At 52.3% G+C, this 22580-nt stretch overlaps 1 protein-coding gene across 1 annotated transcript in view; it reads right to left on the bottom strand.

Annotated features, from left to right (window-relative positions):
• Positions 1–22580, bottom strand: part of RAB11FIP4 (RAB11 family interacting protein 4) — a 116780-nt gene that overhangs the window by 59986 nt on the left and 34214 nt on the right. The window contains exons 2-3 of the mRNA XM_012739165.2: positions 20258–20345; positions 18689–18777 (exon numbers count right to left, since the gene is read on the bottom strand). Coding sequence (XP_012594619.1) covers positions 18689–18777; positions 20258–20345 — 177 coding nt within the window. The remainder of the gene's footprint in view (positions 1–18688; positions 18778–20257; positions 20346–22580) is intronic.

Genomic DNA, 22580 nt, shown 5'->3' with positions numbered 1-22580 from the left:
TGCCTCCACCTCCCCACTGGGGGGGTCCCAGCGGTGCACAGGAGCATTTTAAAGGCGCCCAGGGGTCCTGCATCTTTCCTTGCAAAGGTCCGGATGCGCCTCCACACTGGCAGGCTCAGTCCCACCCGCCTCTTCCACCAAACCACAGGGCTTCCCGTTTTAGGACCTGTGTCCCGGTCAGAGCCACCTTCAGGGCTCCAGAGGCTGGCAGGGGTGGGTGGGGCAGGGGGATTCCAGGCTGCTCTCCCTACTCCAGGCCTCACCTACTCCTCTGACATTGAGTTTCATTCCTGGAGTAAAAGACTATCCTCCAGCAACGCAGATGTTTCCCAGATGTTTGGGATGAGTAGCCTCCAAAGCTATGCAGCCCCTCAGGGCAAACGGGCCTCTGGTCCTTCCCCAGGCAGGGGCAGGGGGAGAGAGGAGAGGCCTGGGGTAGGGGCGGGGCTGGGAGAAGGAAGGGGCAGGCGAGGCTTCCCAGAGCTAGGCCTGGAGGAGGGGCAGGGAAGGGTGGTGCTGGGTGGTGGGTAGGGGTAGGGGTTGGTGAGAGCCTAGCCCAGAGCTGGGCACTCCTCCCTGAGAGGGGAAAGTGCAGGCCACTTGTTCCTGGATCTCCTGGAGGGGCGAGGCCTTCAGTCAGTCAATCAACAAACAGGCACCCAGTAACTTGGCCAGGCCTGGGGCAGGGAAAAAGCAACCCATGAGGCTGGTCCCTGTCTCCGGGGAGAGTGCGGTCTGGATGCCTCCAAATTCCCATTCTTTACCTGGAACCCAATGCTTGTTAACCAAACTTTCAGTTTCTCTCCTTCCCCAGCTGGGTGAACTCTGGCCCACCCCAGCCTGGGCCGGCTCACTACACCTGCCTCACTGCCCCGCTCAGGGTGGGACTTCCGCCTGTGATCACGATCCCGCCCCTTCACCTCGCCTCCCACTGCACTCCCCTCCAGCTTTCTTGACTTCCCCCTATAAGAAAAAAAAAAAAAAAAGCCTTTTTGCCTAAGCCTGGCGATGCCTGCAGGTCTCACTATGGTCAGGACTTTCTCCCTCTTGCAGTCAACCCCCCAGCCCTTTGCAATGATCTTTTCCAGTAAAGTCTCTCCTTAACTAAATCAGAATTCCTTGGGCTTTTTGTCCTGACAGCTGTCAAATTATTTGCAATTATAGACACATTCATAGTTGGACTAATAAAAATAAACCATATAGAAAAAGGAGGTAAATATGCTGGGAAAAAATAAGTAAATAAAATTTAAAAATTAAAACAATTTTTTAAAAAAAGAAAAAGGAGGTAAATAATTAAAGGAAAAGGTAGATTGTGTTGATGAACTAGTCTCATTAGCTCTAAGTTTTCTAACCACCAAGATAATAAAAGGGAAAAGCAAAGGGTTCGTTATGACCCTCAACATCTGACGGCAGAGGGGTATCTATCATTTTATCAGGAAGGACTGCGTTTCTGGAGCAAAATCCTAAAAAACAATGTATTGGGTCAAAGAGTAAAAGGGACGACAGATGGGTGACAAGGTTTCCGATCGCCATTTTAGGGGAGTTAAAGAAATGTTCTGTTTGGGGCTGCCTTAGGCTGAGCCCCAGGAAAAAAAAACAAAGTGTGCAACGGGCGAAGAGGTTTTTGCAAGAAGGAAGGTTAAACTGTGCTTTCTGACACGGAACTTGATACCCGGATAGAGAGAGGAAAATCTACAGGAATAGGGGTTTCACATGACCTAAGGACGAGGGACTTTCTCCGATGTCACCTGTCGGTACTGAGCTTCTGGCGGAGGGAAGTGCAGCCGCCTCGAGGGGCAGAACTGACGTTCACTGCAGCAGTTTAGGATTCCCGAGACCTCCCGGGGTCACCCGTGTCGGGGGTCCTTTCGGCTTAGAGTAAAAATGCCCTTGAGAAGAAGGTGACTGGGCAAGGCTGTTGCAAGTGACAGTGCAAGGAAGAAGAGCCGGCCGGGCTGGCTGTGATAAAGGCAGTTGTTTCGAAAAGTCATGTTATCAGAGCAGAGAGGACGCTGAGCCTCCCACGCCCCGTGGGGAAAGGAGGCCTAGCTCAAGCGGACGGAGCGAGGTGCCCATGTGCACAAACGCCTAGGGAGGGGGCTGAGACAAGAACTCGCAGGGGATCAGAATATGTCACCCCAAATGACGCCGCTTTGGCTTAAGGGTTATTTTGAGCTGAAGGCAATGGAGAAGCATCAGACGCAGCAGGAGGTTTCTGTCCCCCCCACCTCATCTGTCTGAAAGTAGGGCATACGTTTCCCTTTATAAAGGAGACACAAGTTGCCATTTGTAAAGGTGTCCCCCTCTCCTCTACCAGGAAGAAGAGAATCCATCCAATGGACTGGGTGTGTATCTGCGTAACAAATCTAAACCGTCCACCGTCGTCTAACATACATTCCCTAGGGCCCTCCCACAATTTACTGGCCCTAGGAGCCCAAACCCTTTTCCTTTATCTCCTTTTGGTTAAAATGGCATGTTTTATGCCATTTAGCCTCAGGTCTAACAACCTCTTTGGGTTTTGGCTCTTCTGTGAAGCTCCCATGTATGTACAATTAAAAACAACAATACAGTTTGTATGTCTTCTTTCCTGTTAATCTGTCTTTTGTCTGTTTAATTTGCAGATCCCAGACACAGAACCTAAGAGGGTAGAGGAAAAGTTTTTCTTCCTCTATTGACTCGTTCAGTCAGGAGACCAGTCCTCTTGCCCATTCACACTGTGGTGCTACTCAAAGAGGCTTGGGGACAATCATCAGCCAGCCTGGGACCCCCACTGCCTTTGCAGAGCTCACAGAAAGTTTCTAACTTAAAAATCAGACTTTATATGCTGTGTCTTGTGTTATTCTCAGCCATTTTTATTTTCCTGATCAGGAACAAAATGTAGCAATGATCAGGAGGAGAACAACTGTTTCTCTCTCTGATACAATGTTTGTAACATTTCTCCTCAGGCCCAGTGGGTGTGGTTTTCATGTGATCAGGCCAGTCCCTGCTCTAGGAGGATGGTTCGACTGAGACCTTGGCTCAATGCTTGGGAATGCCGAGGGGCAAGATTTCCTAGTTGGTGCAGGAACAGCAGGTCAGGGGGAGGCAGGTATGGGAGGAGGCCTGGGGCAAGGGCCTTGCTGTCAGCACCTGGTCAGCACGCCCGGGGCAAAAGATATGGACCATGCTATGTCTTACAATCCATGCATTCTTTTTTTTTTTTTGAGACACTCTGTTGCCCAGGCTAGAGTGCCGTGGCATCAGCCTAGCTCACAGCAACTTCAACTCCTAGGCTCAAGCAATCCTACTGCCTCAGCCTCCCGAGTAGCTGGGACTACAGGCATGCGCCACCATGCCCGGCTAACTTTTTCTATATATTTTTAGCTGGCCAATTAATTTCTTTCTATTTATAGTAGAGACGGGGTCTCGCTCTTGCTCAGGCTGGTTTCGAACTCCGGACATTGAGCGATCCTCCCACCTTGGCCTCCCAGAGTGCTAGGATTACAGGCGTGAGCCACCACGCCAGGCCCAATCCATGCATTTTGAAATGAGAAATTCTAGCCTTTTCCAGACACTGTGCTGAATGCTTTCCGTGCATTCTCATCTTTTCAGCTTTACAATAACCCTGTGAGGAAGCCTCGAGTTACAAGTGAAGAAAGTGAGACTCAGAGAGGCTATGCTCAGGTGGCCCAGCTAGGATGTGACAGGGCCCGGGTTCAAATCCAGGACCCTGAGACCCAAAGCCCGTGCTCTTCCGAAGGACTGGTTGGATAGGCCTATCCTGCCCACTCCTGAAACCGACCTCTCGGCAGCGCCGCCAGGTGTGGATGGCAACCCGTCCCAGTCCCCAGCCCCCTCGGCTGTCCCGTCCTGCACCGGGGCAGAGAGCCGGGCCTCACGGTTCCAGCCGGCGCCGCATCCCCCAGGAAGTCTGCCTGAGCGAGAGGAGCGCAGACAGAAGACAGAGCAGTGACAGAAGCAAGTGACACAACTCCTGGCAGAGAATCTGTCTTGTCTGTCACCGCGGCAGAAACGTGGAGACAGAAACCCAGCGGGCCTCACCACATGCGGAGGTGACAGCAACTGCTAGAAACAACACTTGCTGGGGGGTGCAGGGAGGAGGGGGAGAGTGGGCCCGTAGGGACCTCGCCGGCTCCCCCCACCTTCCCAGGGCACGTAAGGGGAAAGATGGGACAGCGCTGCTAGCCTGGTCCCCCACCCACAGCGCCACCCCCACTGACGAGTGGTCAGAAATGCAGCGTCTTGGGCCGGGCACGGTGGCTCACGCCTGTAATCCTAGCACCCTGGGAGGCCGGAGTGAGCGGATTGCTCGAGGTCAGGAGTTCGAGACCAGCCTGAGCAAGAGCGAGACCCCGTCTCTACTAAAAAATAGAAAGAAATTAATTGGCCAACTAAAAGTATATATAAAAAATTAGCCGGGCATGGTGGCGCATGCCTGTAGTCCCAGCTACTCGGGAGGCTGAGGCAGGAGGATCGCTTGAGCCCAGGAGTTTGAGGTTGCTGTGAGCTAGGCTGACGCCACAGCACTCACTCTAGCCTGGGCGACAAAGAGAGACTCTGACTCAGAAAAAAAAAAAGAAAAGAAATGCAGCATCTCGGGCCCACCCAGACCTACGGGGCCAGAGTCCGCATTCTGTGAAGAGCCCAGGTGGTTGGCATGCACGTGCACGCTTGAGAGCCCAGCTGGGGCGTCTCAGAGCAGCCCGTCTCCTCCTTTTAGCTCCTCTCTAAGCCCACAGAGCACTGGGGCGGTTGTGACTGTGACACCCTGCAAGCTGGTCCCCCAACTGCTCCTAGGTTCCCAGGTGGGGCCCATCTCTCCCGGGCAGAGTCGACACCCCGCGTCTGACGTTCATCCATCCACTTGTACAACAAGCGTGCACCGACAGCTTCTCGGTGCCAGGCTCGGTGTAGGCACTGGGGCGCCGCCGTGACAGAGGCCAAGTTCTGGACCCACGGGGCTGATCGCCGAGTGGGGGAGACAGACAGGACGCACCTAGACGAGGAGGACCGCGGCAAACAAAGTACAGATAGACAGAGGGAATGAATTCTAGCGTCCGACAGCACAGCAGGGAAGTGATCGTTAATGACTTACTGTATCGTTCAAAATAAGCAGCAGAGAAGAATTGTAATGTTTCCAACAAAAAGATGAATGTTCCAGGTGCTGGATAGCCCAACCACCATGATTTGATCATTCCATATTGTACACAGGTATCAAAATATCTCATCTATCCCAAAATATGTACAACTATTATATTATCAATAAAAAAAACTTTAAAAAAATAAAAGATTGTGGCAAACAGTGACACGTACACTGAGGGAAATGAGCAGGGTGACGTTCATCCATCCATGAACGGGGCAGGGCGTGGAGGGGATTCCTTGAGAGGGGGTGGTCAGGGAAGGCTTCTCAGAGGAGGTGACGTTTGTGCTGAAACTCGAAGAAGAGTGTGCGAGGGCAGCTGAGCAAAGAGGTGAGGCGAGAGGGTTCCAGGCAGAGGGGAGCAGGGCCCTGGGTCGGAGACTAGACGGGGAGTCTGAGGACCAGAAAAAAGGCCGGTGCAGCTGGAACAGTGAGAATCTCGGGGAGGCCGGGAGGGGGTGAGGCCAGAGATGTGGGTGAAAGTGAAAGCTGGCGGGTCCCTGGAGGGTCTTCAGCCAGGCAGAACGGGGCGGGGCGTACAGTTCCAAAGAACACTACGGGCGCCGTGTGGAGGACGGACCACAGAAAGGCCATCAGGCGTGGGGACAGTGTCAGGCTCCGGCGGGACTGGGGTGAAGCCTCCGGGGTGGAGAGAAGTGGACGGCTCAGGACTAGTTGGGAGCTGAAGCCCACAGGCCTTGCGGATGGGTTAGAGGGAAGGAAAGAAATGAAGGCTGGTTAGGAGCCAGGCGTGGTGACTCATCCCTGTAATCCTAGCACTCTGGGAGGCCGAGGCGGGCAGATTGCTCGAGGTCAGGAGTTTGAAACCAGCCTGAGCAAGAGCGAGACCCCGTCTCTACTATAAATAGAAATAAATTAATTGGCCAACTAATATATATAGAAAAAATCAGCCGGGCATGGTGGCACATGCCTGTAGTCCCAGCTACTCGGGAGGCTGAGGCAGGAAGATTGCTTGAGCCCAGGAGATTGAGGTTGCTGTGAGCTAGGCTGACACCAGGACACTCACTCTAGCCTGGGCAACAAAGCGAGACTCTATCTCAAAAAAACAAACAAAAAAAAGAAGGCTGGTTATGGGTCTGAGCACCAGGTGGAGGGGGGCTGGGAGCACACTCCTGGGGCCGAGGGGATGGAGCAGGATCCCGGGGTTCAGCTGGGAACATGTCTGCACTGCAGGGGGGATAGCGGGTGCCGTAGATGAGTCTGGAGCCAAAGGCAAAGTCACAGGGGGAGACTCTGCCTTGGGAGCCCTCAGAATAACGGTGTCTTTAGAGCCCCGGGAAGCTCCCCAGGGGACTGAGGTAGGTGAGGACGAGAAAGGCCGAGGACCCAGACCGGAGACCCAGCACCATTTACAGGGGGCCACAGGGAGGGTGGTCAGCGCAGGTGACCCAGGAGGCCCAGCCAGAGAGGGGGAGGCAGCCTGGAGCCATCAGAGGAGGGAGAGGCCGCCTGTGCCTGTCCTGACCCGGGCTCCAGCACCACGTGAAAGGAGAGCTGGCGATTGCATTCGGAAAGCCAGAAGTTCCTGGTGACAGTGACAGGTGTGTCAGCAGCACAGAGGGGCCGCGACCTGATTGGGAGAGGTCGCAGAGAGAAAGGGAGGCGAGAGAGGGAGCTCCCATGCGTCTCGGCAGGAAATGCAGGCCAAAGGGAAGAGAAACGGGGACCCTGGGGTCAAGTCGGCTCCGCCCCGCCGTGGGCACCGTGACCTCAGCTCCACGAGCCAGCGGAATCCGGCCAGCAGGGGGCGCTGCGCTGCAGGGGAGGGGGCTCTGTCGGGCACGTCCCTGCGTTGGCAAGAGGGGCCGGGACCCAGCGCCGAAGGTCAGGGGGCGTAGAGGTAAAACGGCCTGCATCAGAGCGGGGTCACACCGCCCACCCAACCAGGAGGGAAGCTGGGTGCACAGGTGCAGTGGAGACAGGTTGGTGGCTCTGGGAACGGGCGGTTGAGGGGATTCCCTGTCACCTGTGTTTCAGTGATTCCCCCTCAGGGTCCTGAGTAGTACCAAGAAGACAATAATGGCTACCATTTATTGGGGGACTCCTTTCTCTTCAGGAACCTTTCAAAACATTACCCCATTTCATTTTCACCACAACAGCGAACCCCAGGCACGACTACTCCAGTTTTACACATGCAGAAATGAAGAAGGCCCAGAGAGGTGAAGCTACTTGCCCAGTGACACACAGGAAGTGGTTCAGCAAAATACACACTCAGCCTGCCTGACTCAAACCTAAGCTCCTCCAGGACTCCCAGCAGCCCGGATGAGGATGAGCGGTGCTGGGTGAGGATCAGGTCAAAGGGCCACTCCCAGGTTCAGGGCAGCCCCAGACAAAGGGGGCCTTGGATGCGGCCTCCTTGAGGCCAGCGGCGAGAGGAGGCGAAATCGTGTCACCCCTGGAGCCTGCCCACAGAGCCAGCCCCTGGCCCTGGCCACGCAGCATCGAGTTTCCCTGTGTTCTCCTCCCTCCCACCCAAGGCCAGTTCTTTCTTTCTTTCTTTCCTTTTTTTTTTTTTTTTGAGACAGAGTCTCACTCTGTTGCTCTTGGGCTCAAGCAATCCTCCTGCCTCAGCCTCCCCAGTAGCTGGGACTACAGGCATGCGCCACCATGCCCGGCGAATTTTTTCTATATATTTTTAGTTGGCCAATTCATTTCTTTCTATTTTTAGTAGAGACGGGCTCTCGCTCTTGCTCAGGCTGGTTTCAAACTCCTGGCCTTGAGTAATCCGCCCGCCTCGGCCTCCCAGAGTGCTAGGATCACAGGTGTGAGCCACCGCGCCCGGCCAAGACCAGTTTAGTTATTAAAAAGGACATTGCTTCTATTTTATTAGAAGCAAACAGCAGTAATAGTAATACCTTATGTAAAGGGGCCCCCCGGCAAAAGAAGGTGGACGTGGGTCCAAGGAAGAAGCAGGGCTTGAAAGAGTAGCCTCTAAAGTAAAACTATTTTTAAAAGTCTCCCTTCTTATCTTTCAAACGTTAATATGGTCCGTGTTTGTTTCAGTGTTAGACAGTCTTCCCCCAATTCTTGCAGGGACTCTGAGGCTCCAGGTGGATGCTCCCTGGTCCCCTGACATGGGCTGGGATGTCCCTCAGGCACAGCACCTGGGAAACTGCACCATCCGCAACATCCTAGGGGCCTACACCTCTTCCTCGCAGCCTCAGATAATCCCCCCAAAGACCTGGAAGGTTCCTGGCCCTGGCCCTGTTCTACAGTTTTCTCCTGAGATTGGCCCTCTCAGGGGAGAAAGAAGCCCGCCCTCACACCCTCATCTCAGGCCACAGAGGATGGAGACGTGGCCACAGTCACCAGCAAGAACCCGCATTGTGAGGGGTCGAGACGTTGCACACCTGCAAGGCCCACACCCCAGTGAAGCCGGAACTAACATCCGGCTTCTGGAAACTGTTGCTTGCTTGCCATGGAAACCGTTGCTTGCTTGCTTGATTGCGCCAACTTTGCATTGTTCGAACCCCTGTATAGTGGGGCTGCCAGCCAACCAATCATGTTTAAGGTCAATGCATGATCCACGCGTGATCAGCCACTGCATAGCGTATGCACCATAGAGATAAAAGGCACGCTGCAACCCTGGTCAGGGTCCTTGCCTACCAGAGTGGCCACTGCGTTGGTGCTCAAGGCTTGGACCCTGGCTAGCCAGAAAATAAACTCCTCTTGAGTGTTTGCATCCTCGGTGTCTCTGTCTCTCTGTTGGGTGGGGTGGTGAGAGGTAGTCGACTCCCAACAGCATCTCCTGACGCTGGGCCCAGGTGCCGGGGTTTGCCACGGGCCGCACAGACGCTCACGTGGCCCGTGGCACGTTCCTGGAGCCAGCAAGTACCCGGGCCAGCTGCCTCCTCCCAGTGCGGGACAGAGGCCAAGGGGGGGGGGCAGGTGCTCGGCAGCACACGGACAAGGAGGCACCAGTGTTCCCCAAAGTGCTAGAAAGGACACCAACCTGAGGCCCGTCGAGGGGGCGCCAACCATAGGCACTTTAACTGCATTTTGGAGCTGAAACACACACAGTAGAACTCCGCTCCTCACCCCCTCCGCCCCACCTCGTTTTATTTTGGATTTAAATTTCAATTGCACCACCCCCAAGAACTGGAAAATCAGTAAAGGCAAACCCAAACTGAAGGACATTCTTCGGAGCAACTGGACTGAAGTTTTTAAAAAGGTCAGTGCCATTATTAGAGTGCAAAACACACAACAATAACAAAAAAAACAAAGGCCAGGGAACTCTTCAAGATTAAAAGAGACATGGCAACTAAATGTACTATGTGGTCCCGGATCAAAACTAAAAGCTACTGACATATTATTGGGAGCAAGTGAATATGGAGTTTATAAAACTCCATAGGCAATGTACTGCATCTATGTTATTATAAATTTCCTGCAAGCGATTATTTTATTGTGATTATATAGGAGAATGTCCTTGTTCTTAGGTCAGGTATTTAAGGATAAAGGGTGATAATGTCTGTCACTAACTTTCAAATGCACAAGCAAAAAGAAAAAAAAAAAAAGAATGTATACACACGCTCTCTGCCCTTACAATTTTTCTGAAAGTTGAAAATGTTCAAAATAAAAAGTTGGAGGAAAAGCCAACTCTTTAGGTCCTTGTTAAGTAAAAGTGACCCACTGTCCATTCTCGCACCTTCTGTAGCGGGAGCCCGAGCCCTGAGAAATTTCTGGTGAGATTCTAGTTTAGGCTCTGACGTGTGATGCACCCCGGCCCTGCTGATACCAAGTCCCCAGGGACTCTCGAGGGGCCTCTCTCTGGAAAAGCAAAGTCATGGCTCACTGGACTCCAAGAATGCTGCCTCCCGTGACCGAGCAGCCGTGGTCTAGGGGGAGGACGGACACCTCGGGCCAGGGCCCTGCAATCCTGACCCACTCTTCCCAGAGGATTTCTTCTGGGGCCACGTAAGAAGGGCAGTAGCCGACACTTGCTGAGTGCACACGCAGTGCCAGGCATGGATCTTTTCAGGCCATAAGACTCTGCCCTGCCTCTGCATTCCATCCTGGGGGAAAGAAATGTTGGCTGTGCGGCCAGGCAAGGTGGCTCACACCTGTAATCCTAGCACTATGGGAGGCTGAGGCAGGAGGATTACTCGAGGTCAGGAGTTCGAAATCAGCCTGAGCAAGAGTGAGACCCCGTCCCTACTAAAAATAGAAAGAAATTAATTGACCAACTAAAATATATATATACAAAAAATTAGCTGGGCATGGTGGCACATGCCTGTAGTCCCAGCTACTTGGGAGGCTGAGGCAGGAGGACAGCTTGAGCCCAGGAGATTGAGGTTGCTGTGAGCTAGGCTGATGCCATGGCACTCACTCTAGGCAACTCATCCGTGGGCAACAAAGTGAGACTCTGTCTCAAAAAAAAAAAAAATGTTGGCTGTGAACAGGCCAGAGTCCAGAACACTGGATCTATCAGTCATGGCTTCTTGGAATCACCTGAGGAACTTAAAAAATGCTGATTCCTGGGGCTCGTCCCCCAGAGGTTCTGGGCTGAGGGGTGCCTGGGCACAGGAGTCTCACAAGCTCCCCAAAAACTTTGCTAACATGCAGCAAAGTTTGAGAACTCCTGGTTTAGACATTTATTTTTCAAAGTTGGATGAGCCTTAGAATTACCTGGGGAGCTCTTAAAATAGAGGCCTGGACTCCTCCCTAGACAATTAGATTAGAATCTCTGTGGGGTGGGACTCAGCCATCAGTATTTTTTGAAAGCTCCTTCTGTGACTCCAATGTACAGCCCGGGCTGAGCACCGCTGGTTTAGACCGTGCTGTCTCTGAGCACTAACATCTGTCCTTGCGTGACTGTGCGTGTACCTGCACTCGTGCGCACACGCTTCTCACACTTACCCGTTCCAAAAATTTACCTAACTCGTTAATGAGGGATGCAGGTAGCTGGTTCAAAGGAGGATGGGAGAGATTGAAAGAAAGAACGCTGAGCTAAGACTGCAAAGTTAGATAACACAGTGGTTAATGTTCTACAGGGTCATAAAACCCAAAACTTTTCCCTTCTGCTCAGCTTGAAAAAGATGGGATGGGATATAAGTAGCCACTCTCTAAAGCAGTGGTCCCCAATCTTTCTGGCACCAGGGACCGGTTTCATGGAAGACAATTTTTGGATGGCCGGGTTAGGGGTGGGGTAGGGTGGAGGAGGGTGGGAGAGGGAGGTGGAGCTCAGGCGGTGATGCGAGTGGTGGGGAGCAGCTATAAATACAGATGAAGCTTCGCTTGCTCACTGGCCGCTCACCTCCTGCTGTGTGTGGCCCAGTTCCTAAGTTTCATGGAAGACCATTTATCCATGCATGGGGGGGGATTGGGGGAGCTCAGGCAGCGATGTGAGGCCCGGTTCCTAACAGGCCACGGACTGGCACTAGGCCGAGGCCTGGGGGTTGGGGACTGCAGGTCTAGAGTTTTATCAAGCTCTAAGTCAGAGAGTCTAGGTTCTAAATACGTGTGTGGACTTGGGCATCAGGGTTGGGTTAAGCAGGAGGTGGCCTGCGGGGCCGTCCCAGGGAGTGGGTACTTGCTGGCCAGCTCCACCCAGCATCCCTAAGGTAAGGATGGGTAGGCACAGGAGGTTGGGGATAGACGGTCCAGGGCAGACCAGGGCGAGGGAACACACAAAAGGGGCCCCCACATCTGCGCCCCTTCCATCACAGTTACCTTTGGCTTCATCACGATTAAGTAACTTCTCTAAGAGACAAATCAAGGGGCTTTGTATTCTTACAGAAGGTCCAAGGCTTGGAATGAATAAGATATTATTTTTTCTTTTTGGATTGGCTAGTGTGTGTGTTGGAAGACAGAAAAAAAATACTGGGACCAATTATAATAGAAAAGATGAAGTAAGGCTCCTCCCCTAGCTCCGGGCCCCCCGCCCACACCGCCACCAGCACAGCTGAATCACAGGGCTGCTTGTCAGGAGACGTATTTTTAGAACTTAAAAATGCCGTTGTCGTAGGTGCTTTTGGAAATGCTTGCTCCAGGAGGGATGAACGAAGGGAGGGTGGACTTGGACCTACAGGCTGTAAGCTCCCCCAGGCCATGCTGGAGAGAAGCACAGGGCAGAGTTGTACAAACTGTTCTGGCAAGATGGGGGTTTGGCAAAGCTCCTTCTGAATATGAGCAGAAGAGCCACTTCAAACTCAGGCTGAGGTCCAGGTTCCCAGCAAATCCCGTATGCTTTGCCACAAGGGGGTGGCTTGGTCATAACCCCGCAAGGAGCTGCCGGTCCCTCCAGGTGAGGTGTGGGCAGGGAAGGTAGGAAGGACTGAGGGGAAAAACGTGGATCCCTCCCTCACTCTAGACATCAAAGTTAATTCCATGGATTACAGCTCTAAATAGTAAAATTGAATCCATAATAATAAAGTAGAACACTATCTTGGGTGGGAAACCCTTTCTAAGCATTACACCAAAGGCTGAAGCCATAAAGGAAAAGACTGATGAATTAGCTATAAAAGAAATTTAAAAGTTGGCCAGGCGATGTGGCTCACGCCTGTAATCCTAGCACTCTGGGAGGCCGAGGCAGGCGGATTGCTCAAGGTCAGGAGTTCGAAACCAGCCTGAGCAAGAGCGAGACCCCGTCTCTACTATAAATAGAAACAAATTAATTGGCCAACTAATACATATAGAAAAAATTAGCTGGGCATGGTGGTGCATGCCTGTAGTCCCAGCTACTCGGGAGGCTGAGGCAGCAGGATTACTTGAACCCAGGAGATTGAGGTTGCTGTGAGCTAGGCTGATGCCACGGCACTCACTCTAGCCTGGGCAACAAAGTGAGACTCTGTCTCAAAAAAAAAAAAAAGAAAAAGAAAAGAAAGAAATTTAAAAATCTGCTGTCATTTAAACAAAGTTAAAAATAAATGACAAGCTGAAAAATAATTATAATGTATGTTATGTCAACAAGTTAAAATTCCTAGTCCTTACAAAAAAAATCAGTAACAATAAACATAGCCATAGAAACTGAAGTGAAGAATATGGACAGGTAATTCATAAAGAAAGAACTCTTAATGACCAAAAAATGTACTTTAAGTTAATATTATAATCCAAAAGAGGGGTTCTAATTTAAAACCAGCCAACATCAGTATCAACTGGGTAGTATGAATCTGACCCACTTCTGATTGGATTCCTGGAAAGGAATTTGGCAGCTGTATTAGAAGTTCTAATATTCTGCATCGCTTAATAAAATAGTTTCCACTTATTGGAATTTACACCAGAGGTTAAATATACTTTTTTCTGTAAAGGGCAGACGGTGAATATTTTAGGCTTTACAGCCCATACAGCCTCTGTGTCAATGACTCAACTTTGCCACGGAGTGTGAAAACAGCCACAGACAAGATGTGAAAAAATGGGCATGGCTGTGTTCCAATAAAACTTTATTTACAAAAACAAGCTGCTAGATTTGGCTCATGGGGACTGTAATTTGCCAACTTCTGATTTACTCTAAAGCAATGATTGTTGCTGTGGGAAAATACTACAAGGATAATTGTTACACTGCTTTTGTTAATTCCCGAAATTAGGTTAAAAAACATATATATGCCCCAAAATAGGAAACTGGTATATAAAGTTGGTTGTCTTCATGTGATAAAATATTATGTAGCCACTTAAAATTATGCTGAAAAATAATATGGTTACACTGTTATATAGGATTAAGCGGGGTAGAAAAAAAATAGGATATAAATAAACCATTAGAACATAAAGAGAGTTTAATAAGGTTGTCATGACAAGATCAACACCACAAATCAAAACCATTTTTATATATCAGCCATAACCAATTAGAAAATGTCATAGCAAGAAGATCCTACACATCAAAGCAATAGGAACTCTGAATTATAGTCACCCTAATAAGAAAATGTACCTAACCTATTTAAAGAAAATCACAAAAAAATTTTCCTACAGGGCATAAAGGAAGACCAGAATCAATGAAGAGATATCTATGTTCTTGGATGAGAGAATGTAATATTGTAGAGAATCAATTTCCTTCAGGTGATGCACACATTCAATCTTAAACACAATCTCTAGCAGGATTTGTAATAGAATTTGACAAAAAGACTATTTTGGAAGAGAACGTATGTAAGAATAACAAAAAAAAATTTTTTTTTTTAAATAAAGAATGATGAGGGAGGCTTTCCCTGTCAGATATCCAACTATTAATATAAAACCAGAATGAAACTGTGGTTTTGGTTTAAAAATAGGCAGACAAATAGATCAATATGACAGAGTACAGGAAGAGACCCAGATTTATGAGGAAAGCTAGCATCCGACGAAGGTGAAGTTGCAAATGAGTGGAGAAAGGAGGACCGTTGGACACCTGGAACTCAAAGCACTGGCGACATCGGAAAGATCAGAGTCCAGATTGCTACTCCCACCAAAACCAGAAATAAGCTCTAGGTGGACCAAAGAGCCAAACATAAATACTTTTATTCCTTAAAAGTATGTGAAATATACATAGGAGAAAATGTGTATAACCTTGAGATAGAAAAGGCACAAAATAAGACACAAAATGTAAATCGAGTAAAAGTATCGATCGATAAACGATGACATCAGAATTTTAACCTTCTGGTCTATGGCCACACCACCCTGAACACGCCCCATCTCGTCCGATCTCGGAAGCTAAGCAGGGTCGGGCCTGGTGAGTGCTTGGAGGGGGAGAATTTTAACCTTCTGTACAATAAAAGACACCGAAAATAAGATTAAAATAGAAGCAAAATGCATAAAGATTGAGATTTCCTATAAGTCAACAAGGAAAAGACAACAAACAACTGACTTGAAAATGAGTAAAGAATACGTGTAATCGACAGAAGCAGAAATCCTGAGAGTTGGGAAACACGAGAAAAGACGGTCTGGTCCACAGGTAACCAGGGCAACACAGAGGACAGTGACAGGGTTTTCCTCCCTCAGACTGGCGAGCAGAAGGGAGGGAGGCCCGTGGGCGGATGGGTGACTTCCGGGGTCGGCGAAAGGGATAAGGGAACGGAACTCTTATATATTGCTGGATGATAAAATTGGCACAGGCTTTTGGGAAGAAACTTTTGGCTGTGTCAATTAGAGAATAAAATCTGCATACGTTTTGATGCAGTAATTCCACTTCCAGATATCTAATCCTGGAAACACGCAGACCCGAGCTCAAGGAGCACGGGTAAGGACGCTGGCCGTGGGTGCCGCCACGCGTGGAGAGGGGCTCAGTCCCCAAGGGGCGAACACGGCCCCATCCTGGGGGGTGAGGTTAGGTAGTGACGAGGGCACCGGACCCCAGGAAGCTCCACACATGCACAGGGTCGGGTCAAGCTCCTCCTGCCTCCTGGTGTGTCACCCCTGCACCGCCCCCATCACGCCCCAGATTTGTGTTCCCTGGGAGCGTCTCGCCAGGCGCCTGCTGGCGTCTCGGTCTCAGGCTGACCCCTAGGGGACAGCCGGGACACAGCAGGGCACTGAGGGCCTGACCTGCAGGACCAGGACCTGCTCGTGGCCGGTCCCTTCTGATCGTCCACCTGGAGGGCGGTGGTCTCGCCCCTGCTGTGAGGAGCCTGAGCCCGGAAGGGATCATCCTTTGCGATCCCACTCCCTGCAGTGGGCTGGCCTTTGACCTGTGACCCCTTCCTCCCCCCCAGCCCTGGGGAGCCCAGGAGGAACAGAGCCCGGGTCAACCAGGCTGCCTTATAAGCACACTCACAAGGCTGCCCTGTGTCCCCAGCTAGGCTCAGGCCGACCAAGCTGTCTGTCGGGGACAGATCTATGAGGAGGGTGGAAAGGAGTTCTCCCGGGAAGAGCTTAAAACCAAAAGCAACAAGCACTCTGGGAGGCCGAGGCGGGCGGATTGCTCGAGGTCAGGAGTTTGAAACCAGCCTAAGCAAGAGTAAGACCCCGTCTCTACTAAAAATAGAAAGAAATTAATTGGCCAACTAAATATATATAGAGAAAAAACTAGCCGGGCATGGTGGCGCATGCCTGTAGTCCCAGCCACTTGTGAGGCTAAGGCAGCAGGATCACTTAGCCCAGGAGATTGAGGTTGCTGCGAGCTAGGCGGATGCCACGGCACTCACTCTAGCCTGGGCAACACAGTGAGACTCTGTCTCAAAAAAATCCCAAAGCGACAAACACCTATCCGATCGCAGAGGCCCAGGAGGCAAGGAGGAGAAGCACCAGGCTTGCTGGCATCAGCTGACCGAGTCCTTTCTGCTTTCCCAGAACCTCTAGATTTGGGAGGTTCCAAACCACATTGCTTTACGAAGAAGGGCACCCTCTTGGAGGCCAACTCTTCCACGCCCATTTCTTACCTTTCCTCCATGCACTCTTTTCTGGGACTGTGGATGGGCTGAGCGTGGGGCTGCAAAGGCAGCCAAAGACCAGGGGGGACAGGGCCCAGCTCCTGGGCACTGCCACCAGGTGAGCCCTGGGCCTCCGCGCCACTCTGCCCCAGCTCTCGGGGCCAGGGCTTTATTTTGACATAATTTGGAAACACCAGAATCCAAGGGTAAAACAAAAAATGCAAACCTTAACTTCAACACCACTTTCTCATACTAATCTCTAAGACACAGCACCAGGAGGCAGGGAGTCATCAGGGACTACGGGTCTGTTTTCTCACTGAACCTTCACAACGGAGCCCCTAGACTGGCGTGGCGAGCTGTGTTTCACAGTTGGGGAAACTGAGGCTCACAAGGGTTGAGAGGGATGCGCTCAGAGTTGCACGGCCAGTCAGTGGCTAAGGTGGGGCATGGACCCCGTTCTGGGGGAGGCCTCTACACACCTCCTTACTGTGTCCACAAAGGGCCCCTCCAAGAAACTCCTGGGGCACTCACTGTTTGTCCCACACGGGGGGTCCTCTGCCCTGATCCTGGTCCCATAAGTTGGTCCCACACATACCGGATCCATTGAGGCAGGCCTGGGACCTGCACTGCTGGCCTTGGCACATGCGTAGAGCCCAGCTCTCTTTGCTCAACCCTGAGGGCTCCTGTTTTGAGCACAGCACCTTGAGATCCGCCCACCTGACTCCCAGCTAGGAGGCCCTGGCCCACACCTGGTGCCTGGGTTTGGTCAAGGCCGGAGAGTGGCTTCTCTAACACGTTTTGCTTGGCAGCCCTTGGCATCGTGACCCTCTTCACAGACTCTCCCTCTCCCAGTACTGAGCATGGAACCCAACCCTGACCCACTACCCGGCTGGAAACCAGCAGACCCACCACTGGCCATAGTGACCTCTGGGGTCCTGGGCCTCCTTCAGCTATAAAAAAATACTCATGTTTTTTGAGGTCCAGATGAAGCACCAACCAGAGCTGGAGAAGAAGTTTTGGAACTGCCTGGATGAGAAACCAAAACAATCCTCTTTTAGTTCTGAGTGTCTCAGCCAGCGGGGACCTTGGAGATTGTCCACATGCACGTCTTAAACTATTTCTCTGTAGGATGAAGCTGCAGTGCTTGAAAAAATAGTTCCAAGTTTTATAATAAACATGCCATTAGGTGATGAAAACAGAGCTCTGGGGACTGTGGTCTTTGTCCCTACTTCCTGGCACAGAGCTCCTTTATAAAACCCTTGGCATTTCCTGATAGGAGTGGCTTTCATTCATGACAGGCACCTTACGCTCAGCCCTCCATGTTTATGCTAATGAGGTCACCCAGGTGGGGCCCCTAGACGGTGTCAGGGTGGAGCCGGTCACCAGAAAGGCAAACACTTGATTAGAAGGCGGGAACTTTCAGCCCCACCTCCCCCCACTGCAGGAAAAAGAGAGGGGCTGCAGATGGTGTTATAACAGCATGTGAGTGACAAGTTGCAGAGAGCTCTGGGGCTGGTGGCCACACGGATGTGCTGGGAAGGGGGTGTCCCAGAGACGGTGAGGAAGCTCTGCACCAACCCCCAGCCCCATACTTTGTCTGGTGCATCTCCGTGGCTATTCCTGAGCTGTATCCCTTATAACGAACTGATGATCATCAAGCATAATGTTTTCCCGAGCTGTTCTAGTGAATTACTGAACCTTTCCCAGTGGTGGAAGCCCCTGAATTGGTAGCTGGCCAGGCAGAAGTGGGGCTGGCATCTTTAGTGGAGGGCAGTCTTGTGGGGCTGATCTTTGACTCACAGGGTCTGTGCTCACTCTGGGAAGTTAATGGTGGGTTCAACTGAATTGCTGGACACCCGATTCATCTCAGAGAATTGAAGAATTAGTTTATTGTTTGGAGAAAAACACACAGGGACCTGTCGGCTCAGAGGGTTTGGTGCAGTGGAAAAGGAAGAGAATTCTAGCCCTGCCTGCCTGAACTCGAGCCTGCTACTTTCCCTGTCTGGGACTCAGTTTCTCCTCGGTGCCATGGACAGGAGTAAAGATGCTCCGTGAGGACCCCCAGCTCATACTCGCCCTGCTGGGGCTTCCCAGGGGCTGCGATGCTCCGGTTCCAAAACTACCGCTTGACTTGGATGCCACAGGGTCCTCAGAGGGAGGTTCTGGGTCCTCCCAGATACTGGAAAAAGGTGCAACACAGGCAAAAGGACCACGGAGGGCCAGGCAGGGCAGAGGCCCGAGGCCACCCTCGCCTTACCTGCTCCGCACAGTCTGGGATCTCTGGTGCACACGGCAGCGTCCCCGCGCTCTCCACGGACAGCACGTCCTTCAGCAGCTCCTCGCACCCTGCAGGCGGACGGACAGACAGACAGTGAAGGGTTGAGCCCCAGCCTGGCACAGCCGCTCTGTTTCCAGTGGGCATGGGGTGGGAAGGCCTGAGGGGAGACAGGTGGCCCGAGTCCCCAGGAGGCAGGGACAGAGCCCCAGGCTGGGGGACACTGCAGAGGCAGCTGCGACAGGTCCTTGCTCTAGAGACGCTCGTCCACTGGGTCTAGCCCAACAAAGAACACACAGAAAAGAGATTCTCAAATGCAGAGGGCAGGCTGGGACACAGGCATTCAAGGAGGACTTCCTGGAGGAAGGGAGATGGTACAATACTTCCCGCCTGGCCCACAGGGACTCCACACACGCCCATTCCCTTGGGCTGAGCGCCCCCGACCAAGTCCTGCAAGCCCTAGAACGTCCAGGATGGGACCACCCTCAGGACGGCTCTAGCTCCTGCTGGTGCGGTTACACAGGCGACCTCCCTCCCGGGCTCCTGAGCAAACACCCCCAAATTAACCTGGACGAAAGAGTTAAAACCAACAAAGCGTCCAGGACAGACACATGGCAGGTGCAGCCTGTGGTGGCCCCAAAGAGTCAAACAAGCCCATCAGGAAAACCTCTCCTGGGGACCTCTGTGTGCTGTGCCCCCAACTTCTCCCCGCTGCTCTTTACCCGTCACCTCCACTGAGCAATTCCTGCCCCCGTCCCACCCGCCCAGAACTCAGGGGACCCCGCAGAGAAGGCTCCTCCTGATCTGACCCCCACACACGGGGAACCACCGCTTCCTTCAGAGGTGTCAGGATGCCTTGGGACGCCTAACGCCCAGAAGTGACTTCTCTCTCTGCAGCTAGTGGGGACGCCTCAGCAAGTCCACCTGGCGGGTGACCCGAGCCACCGTCTCAGAAGGACAGCTCAGCACACTGTCAGCAAGCTCGGCCATGCTCTGATTCCTGCGGGTTTCTCACCGCGGGCCTTTGAATTTGGGAAAAGAGAGAGGGAGAGGGATTTTATACTGCCCCCTTAAAGGGGGGAGGGAGAAAGGAAGGAATTAGGAGGAGTTAAGAGGAGGAGAGAGCAGGGAGGGACAATAAAGGAAACTGCGAAGGAGGGAGGCAGATAGGGTGACGGGTCAGTCCAGGTTTGCCCAGAATGGTCCTGGTTTCAAAACTGGCCCTGGGAAAGCCCTCAGGAGTTGGGTCATGCTAGAGGGGCAGGGAGAGGAAAAGGAAGAGGGAGCCTTTCCCCCGAGGGGGACAGACAGCGGGAAGGGCAGAAAGGACCGTCCTGCCGGTGCAGGCCTCCCCGGCTCTGGGTGTGGGGCTGCGGCAGAGCTGCGGGGAGACCCGCAGCCCCCACGGCTGGGCCACCTGTGGGAGCCCAAGCCCCTTCCCGCCTGTCTGCCCCCCTGGGTGGCCGGGGCCGGAGCCCACGGTGGGGCCTCCCCAGCTGGACAGGACGGGAGAGAGGACCCGAGAGAGGACCCCTGCCCCAGGGGCCTCACCTTTCATGGCGAACACTCCTCGGCAGAAGTCTTTGAAGTTGATTCTCCCCAGGTCGTTGGGGTCCAGATATTTCACAAGTTTTTCTACCTGTGGGAAGGAAGGAGGGAGAGGGTGAGGCTCATGAGTGAGGAAAGGCAAGGCCACGGCCGGCTCCTTCCTGAGCCCGGGGCTGGGGTTTGCCTGTCCCTTCTCCAAGCCGTCCCCAGAGACGGCACGTGGAAAGCACAGCAGCGCCTGCCGAGGTTTGCCGCCTTGAGCTTTCTTCCACACAAAACTAACACAAACGCGCCCTCACGAAAGATCTAGAAACCCCGCTGTTTCCCATTTCCTTTCAAAAGACATTAGCTGTAACCACATCGAAAACGTTTCATTTGGTAACATTCTCAGACACCTGGTCAAATTCCCCTCAGTGCACAGGGGGGAAATGATTATGCCCCACGTGTGTCAATTATTTAAAATTCCGAATTGAGGTTTCAGGCAAAACCAGGTACGGAGAAGACGGTGGCTCCGACTGTAGAATGCTGGGCGGGGGGTGGAGGGGGGGCGACACACATCAGGGGCATTTTTCGTGACCTGGCGCTGGCTGCGTGGTGAGCACTCACCGACTTTCTGTTCTGTCAGTGCCCTGCACTTCAATAACAAGTGTTAAAAATAAATGAGGGGCCGGGCGCGGTGGCTCACGCCTGTAATCCTAGCACTCTGGGAGGCCGAGGCGGGCGGATTGCTCGAGGTCAGGAGTTCGAAACCAGCCTGAGCAAGAGCGAGACCCCGTCTCTACTATAAATAGAAAGAAATTAATCGGCCAACTAAAAATATATATACAAAAAATTAGCCGGGCATGGTGGTGCATGCCTGTAGTCCCAGCTACTCGGGAGGCTGAGGCAGCAGGATCGCTTGAGCCCAGGAGATTGAGGTTGCTGTGCGCTAGGCTGACGCCATGGCACTCTAGCCTGGACAACAAAACGAGACTCTGTCTCAAATAAATAAATGAGGAAATCGGTTTTATCCCAAGTGAGTTAGCCCTTCCTGGGGGGTTGGGGAGTGTCTCCCCCAGGTAACAGTAAGTATATCAGACACGCTGTTCCGTGCTGCCCGCTGTGTGGCCCACACCGTTGGTGGCTCTAACATACTCTGCCCAGTGGATTCGCCGTGATTTACTTAGCCATCCCTAATAGTTGGGCACTTTGGCTATTGCCAACATTCTGCTATTCTAATTCATCTCTGGGGTTTATGCAGCTGTGTGGATGACCCGTCGATCCCCCTGGCCACTCGCATCCTTGGGTTCCTTGTTACCCCGCATCTCACCTCGGGCACTGAGTCCCGTGGCCAACCCGGTCACCACCCCGCCCACTGCCACCCGCCCAAACGTCCCAGTCCCTGGCCCCGTCCTCCTCCTCTCCCCGCCGCTGCACGGTTCTCCAGCACCGCTGGGGCTGCTCCCTCTCAGCCACAAGCAGCCCGCACCTACTGTATCCCAAAGCTGCCTTCCTCCCCGCATCACCCCTGGGATCCCACCTGGCCACAGACATGATCCCCCTAAGTCACCTTCCCTCTTCCACTCTCTGCCTCCTCCAATCCAGCCTCCACTCCAATTGGATCCTGCCACCCACTCCTCTGCTTAAAACCTTCCAGCGACTTCCCGTCACACTTAGCATAAAATCCAACTCCGAAACAGGGCTTATAAGGAAGGCCTTGTATGATCTGGTCCCTTCTGCCTCAGCCCCCACCCTGTCCACCACTCACCGCACTCTAGCCACGCCGGCCTCGGGTCAGCCCCTCAAGCAAACCAAGCTCTTTCCTGCCCCAGGCCCTTTGCACATGCCGTTCTCTACATCTTGAACCCATGTCCTCCCTTTATCATCTGGCCATGTCTATTCATCCTTTAGGTCCCCCTTTGTCCCTCTCTTAAATGTCCCTCCCCCAGACAGGCCTGTCCTGACCGCCCCATCTAATTAGGGTCCATCCTGCTGCTATCACGTCTTATAGCATCCTACTCTCTTCCTTCAAACTACTTGTTACAGTTTTTAATTGTTAACTAAAGAAAGGATTGACACAGAGGTCAAAGGCAACAGCATTTATTTGGGAAACAAAGGATTGCAATTGGGGTGCACTGAGCCAGGGCAGTCCTGAATGGTATCCCATAAGTGCAAGAGAGGTTTTTTTTTTTTTTTTTTTTAATAGGGGATTATAGTTGTTGTCAGAGGCAGTTCATTGATTGGGCAGAAATCCTAAATTGCAAACTTGTGATTGGTTAGTTAACTAGGGTACTCCCAGCTGAGCGATGCCGAAGGCTGGTGACACTGACTTCAGCTTCTTATCTAA

Source organism: Microcebus murinus, chromosome 18 (genome assembly GCF_040939455.1).
Source record: "Microcebus murinus isolate Inina chromosome 18, M.murinus_Inina_mat1.0, whole genome shotgun sequence".
Taxonomy (NCBI): domain Eukaryota; kingdom Metazoa; phylum Chordata; class Mammalia; order Primates; family Cheirogaleidae; genus Microcebus; species Microcebus murinus.
Note: the sequence above shows the minus strand (reverse complement) of the source record. Positions and strands in the feature narration are given on the sequence as shown.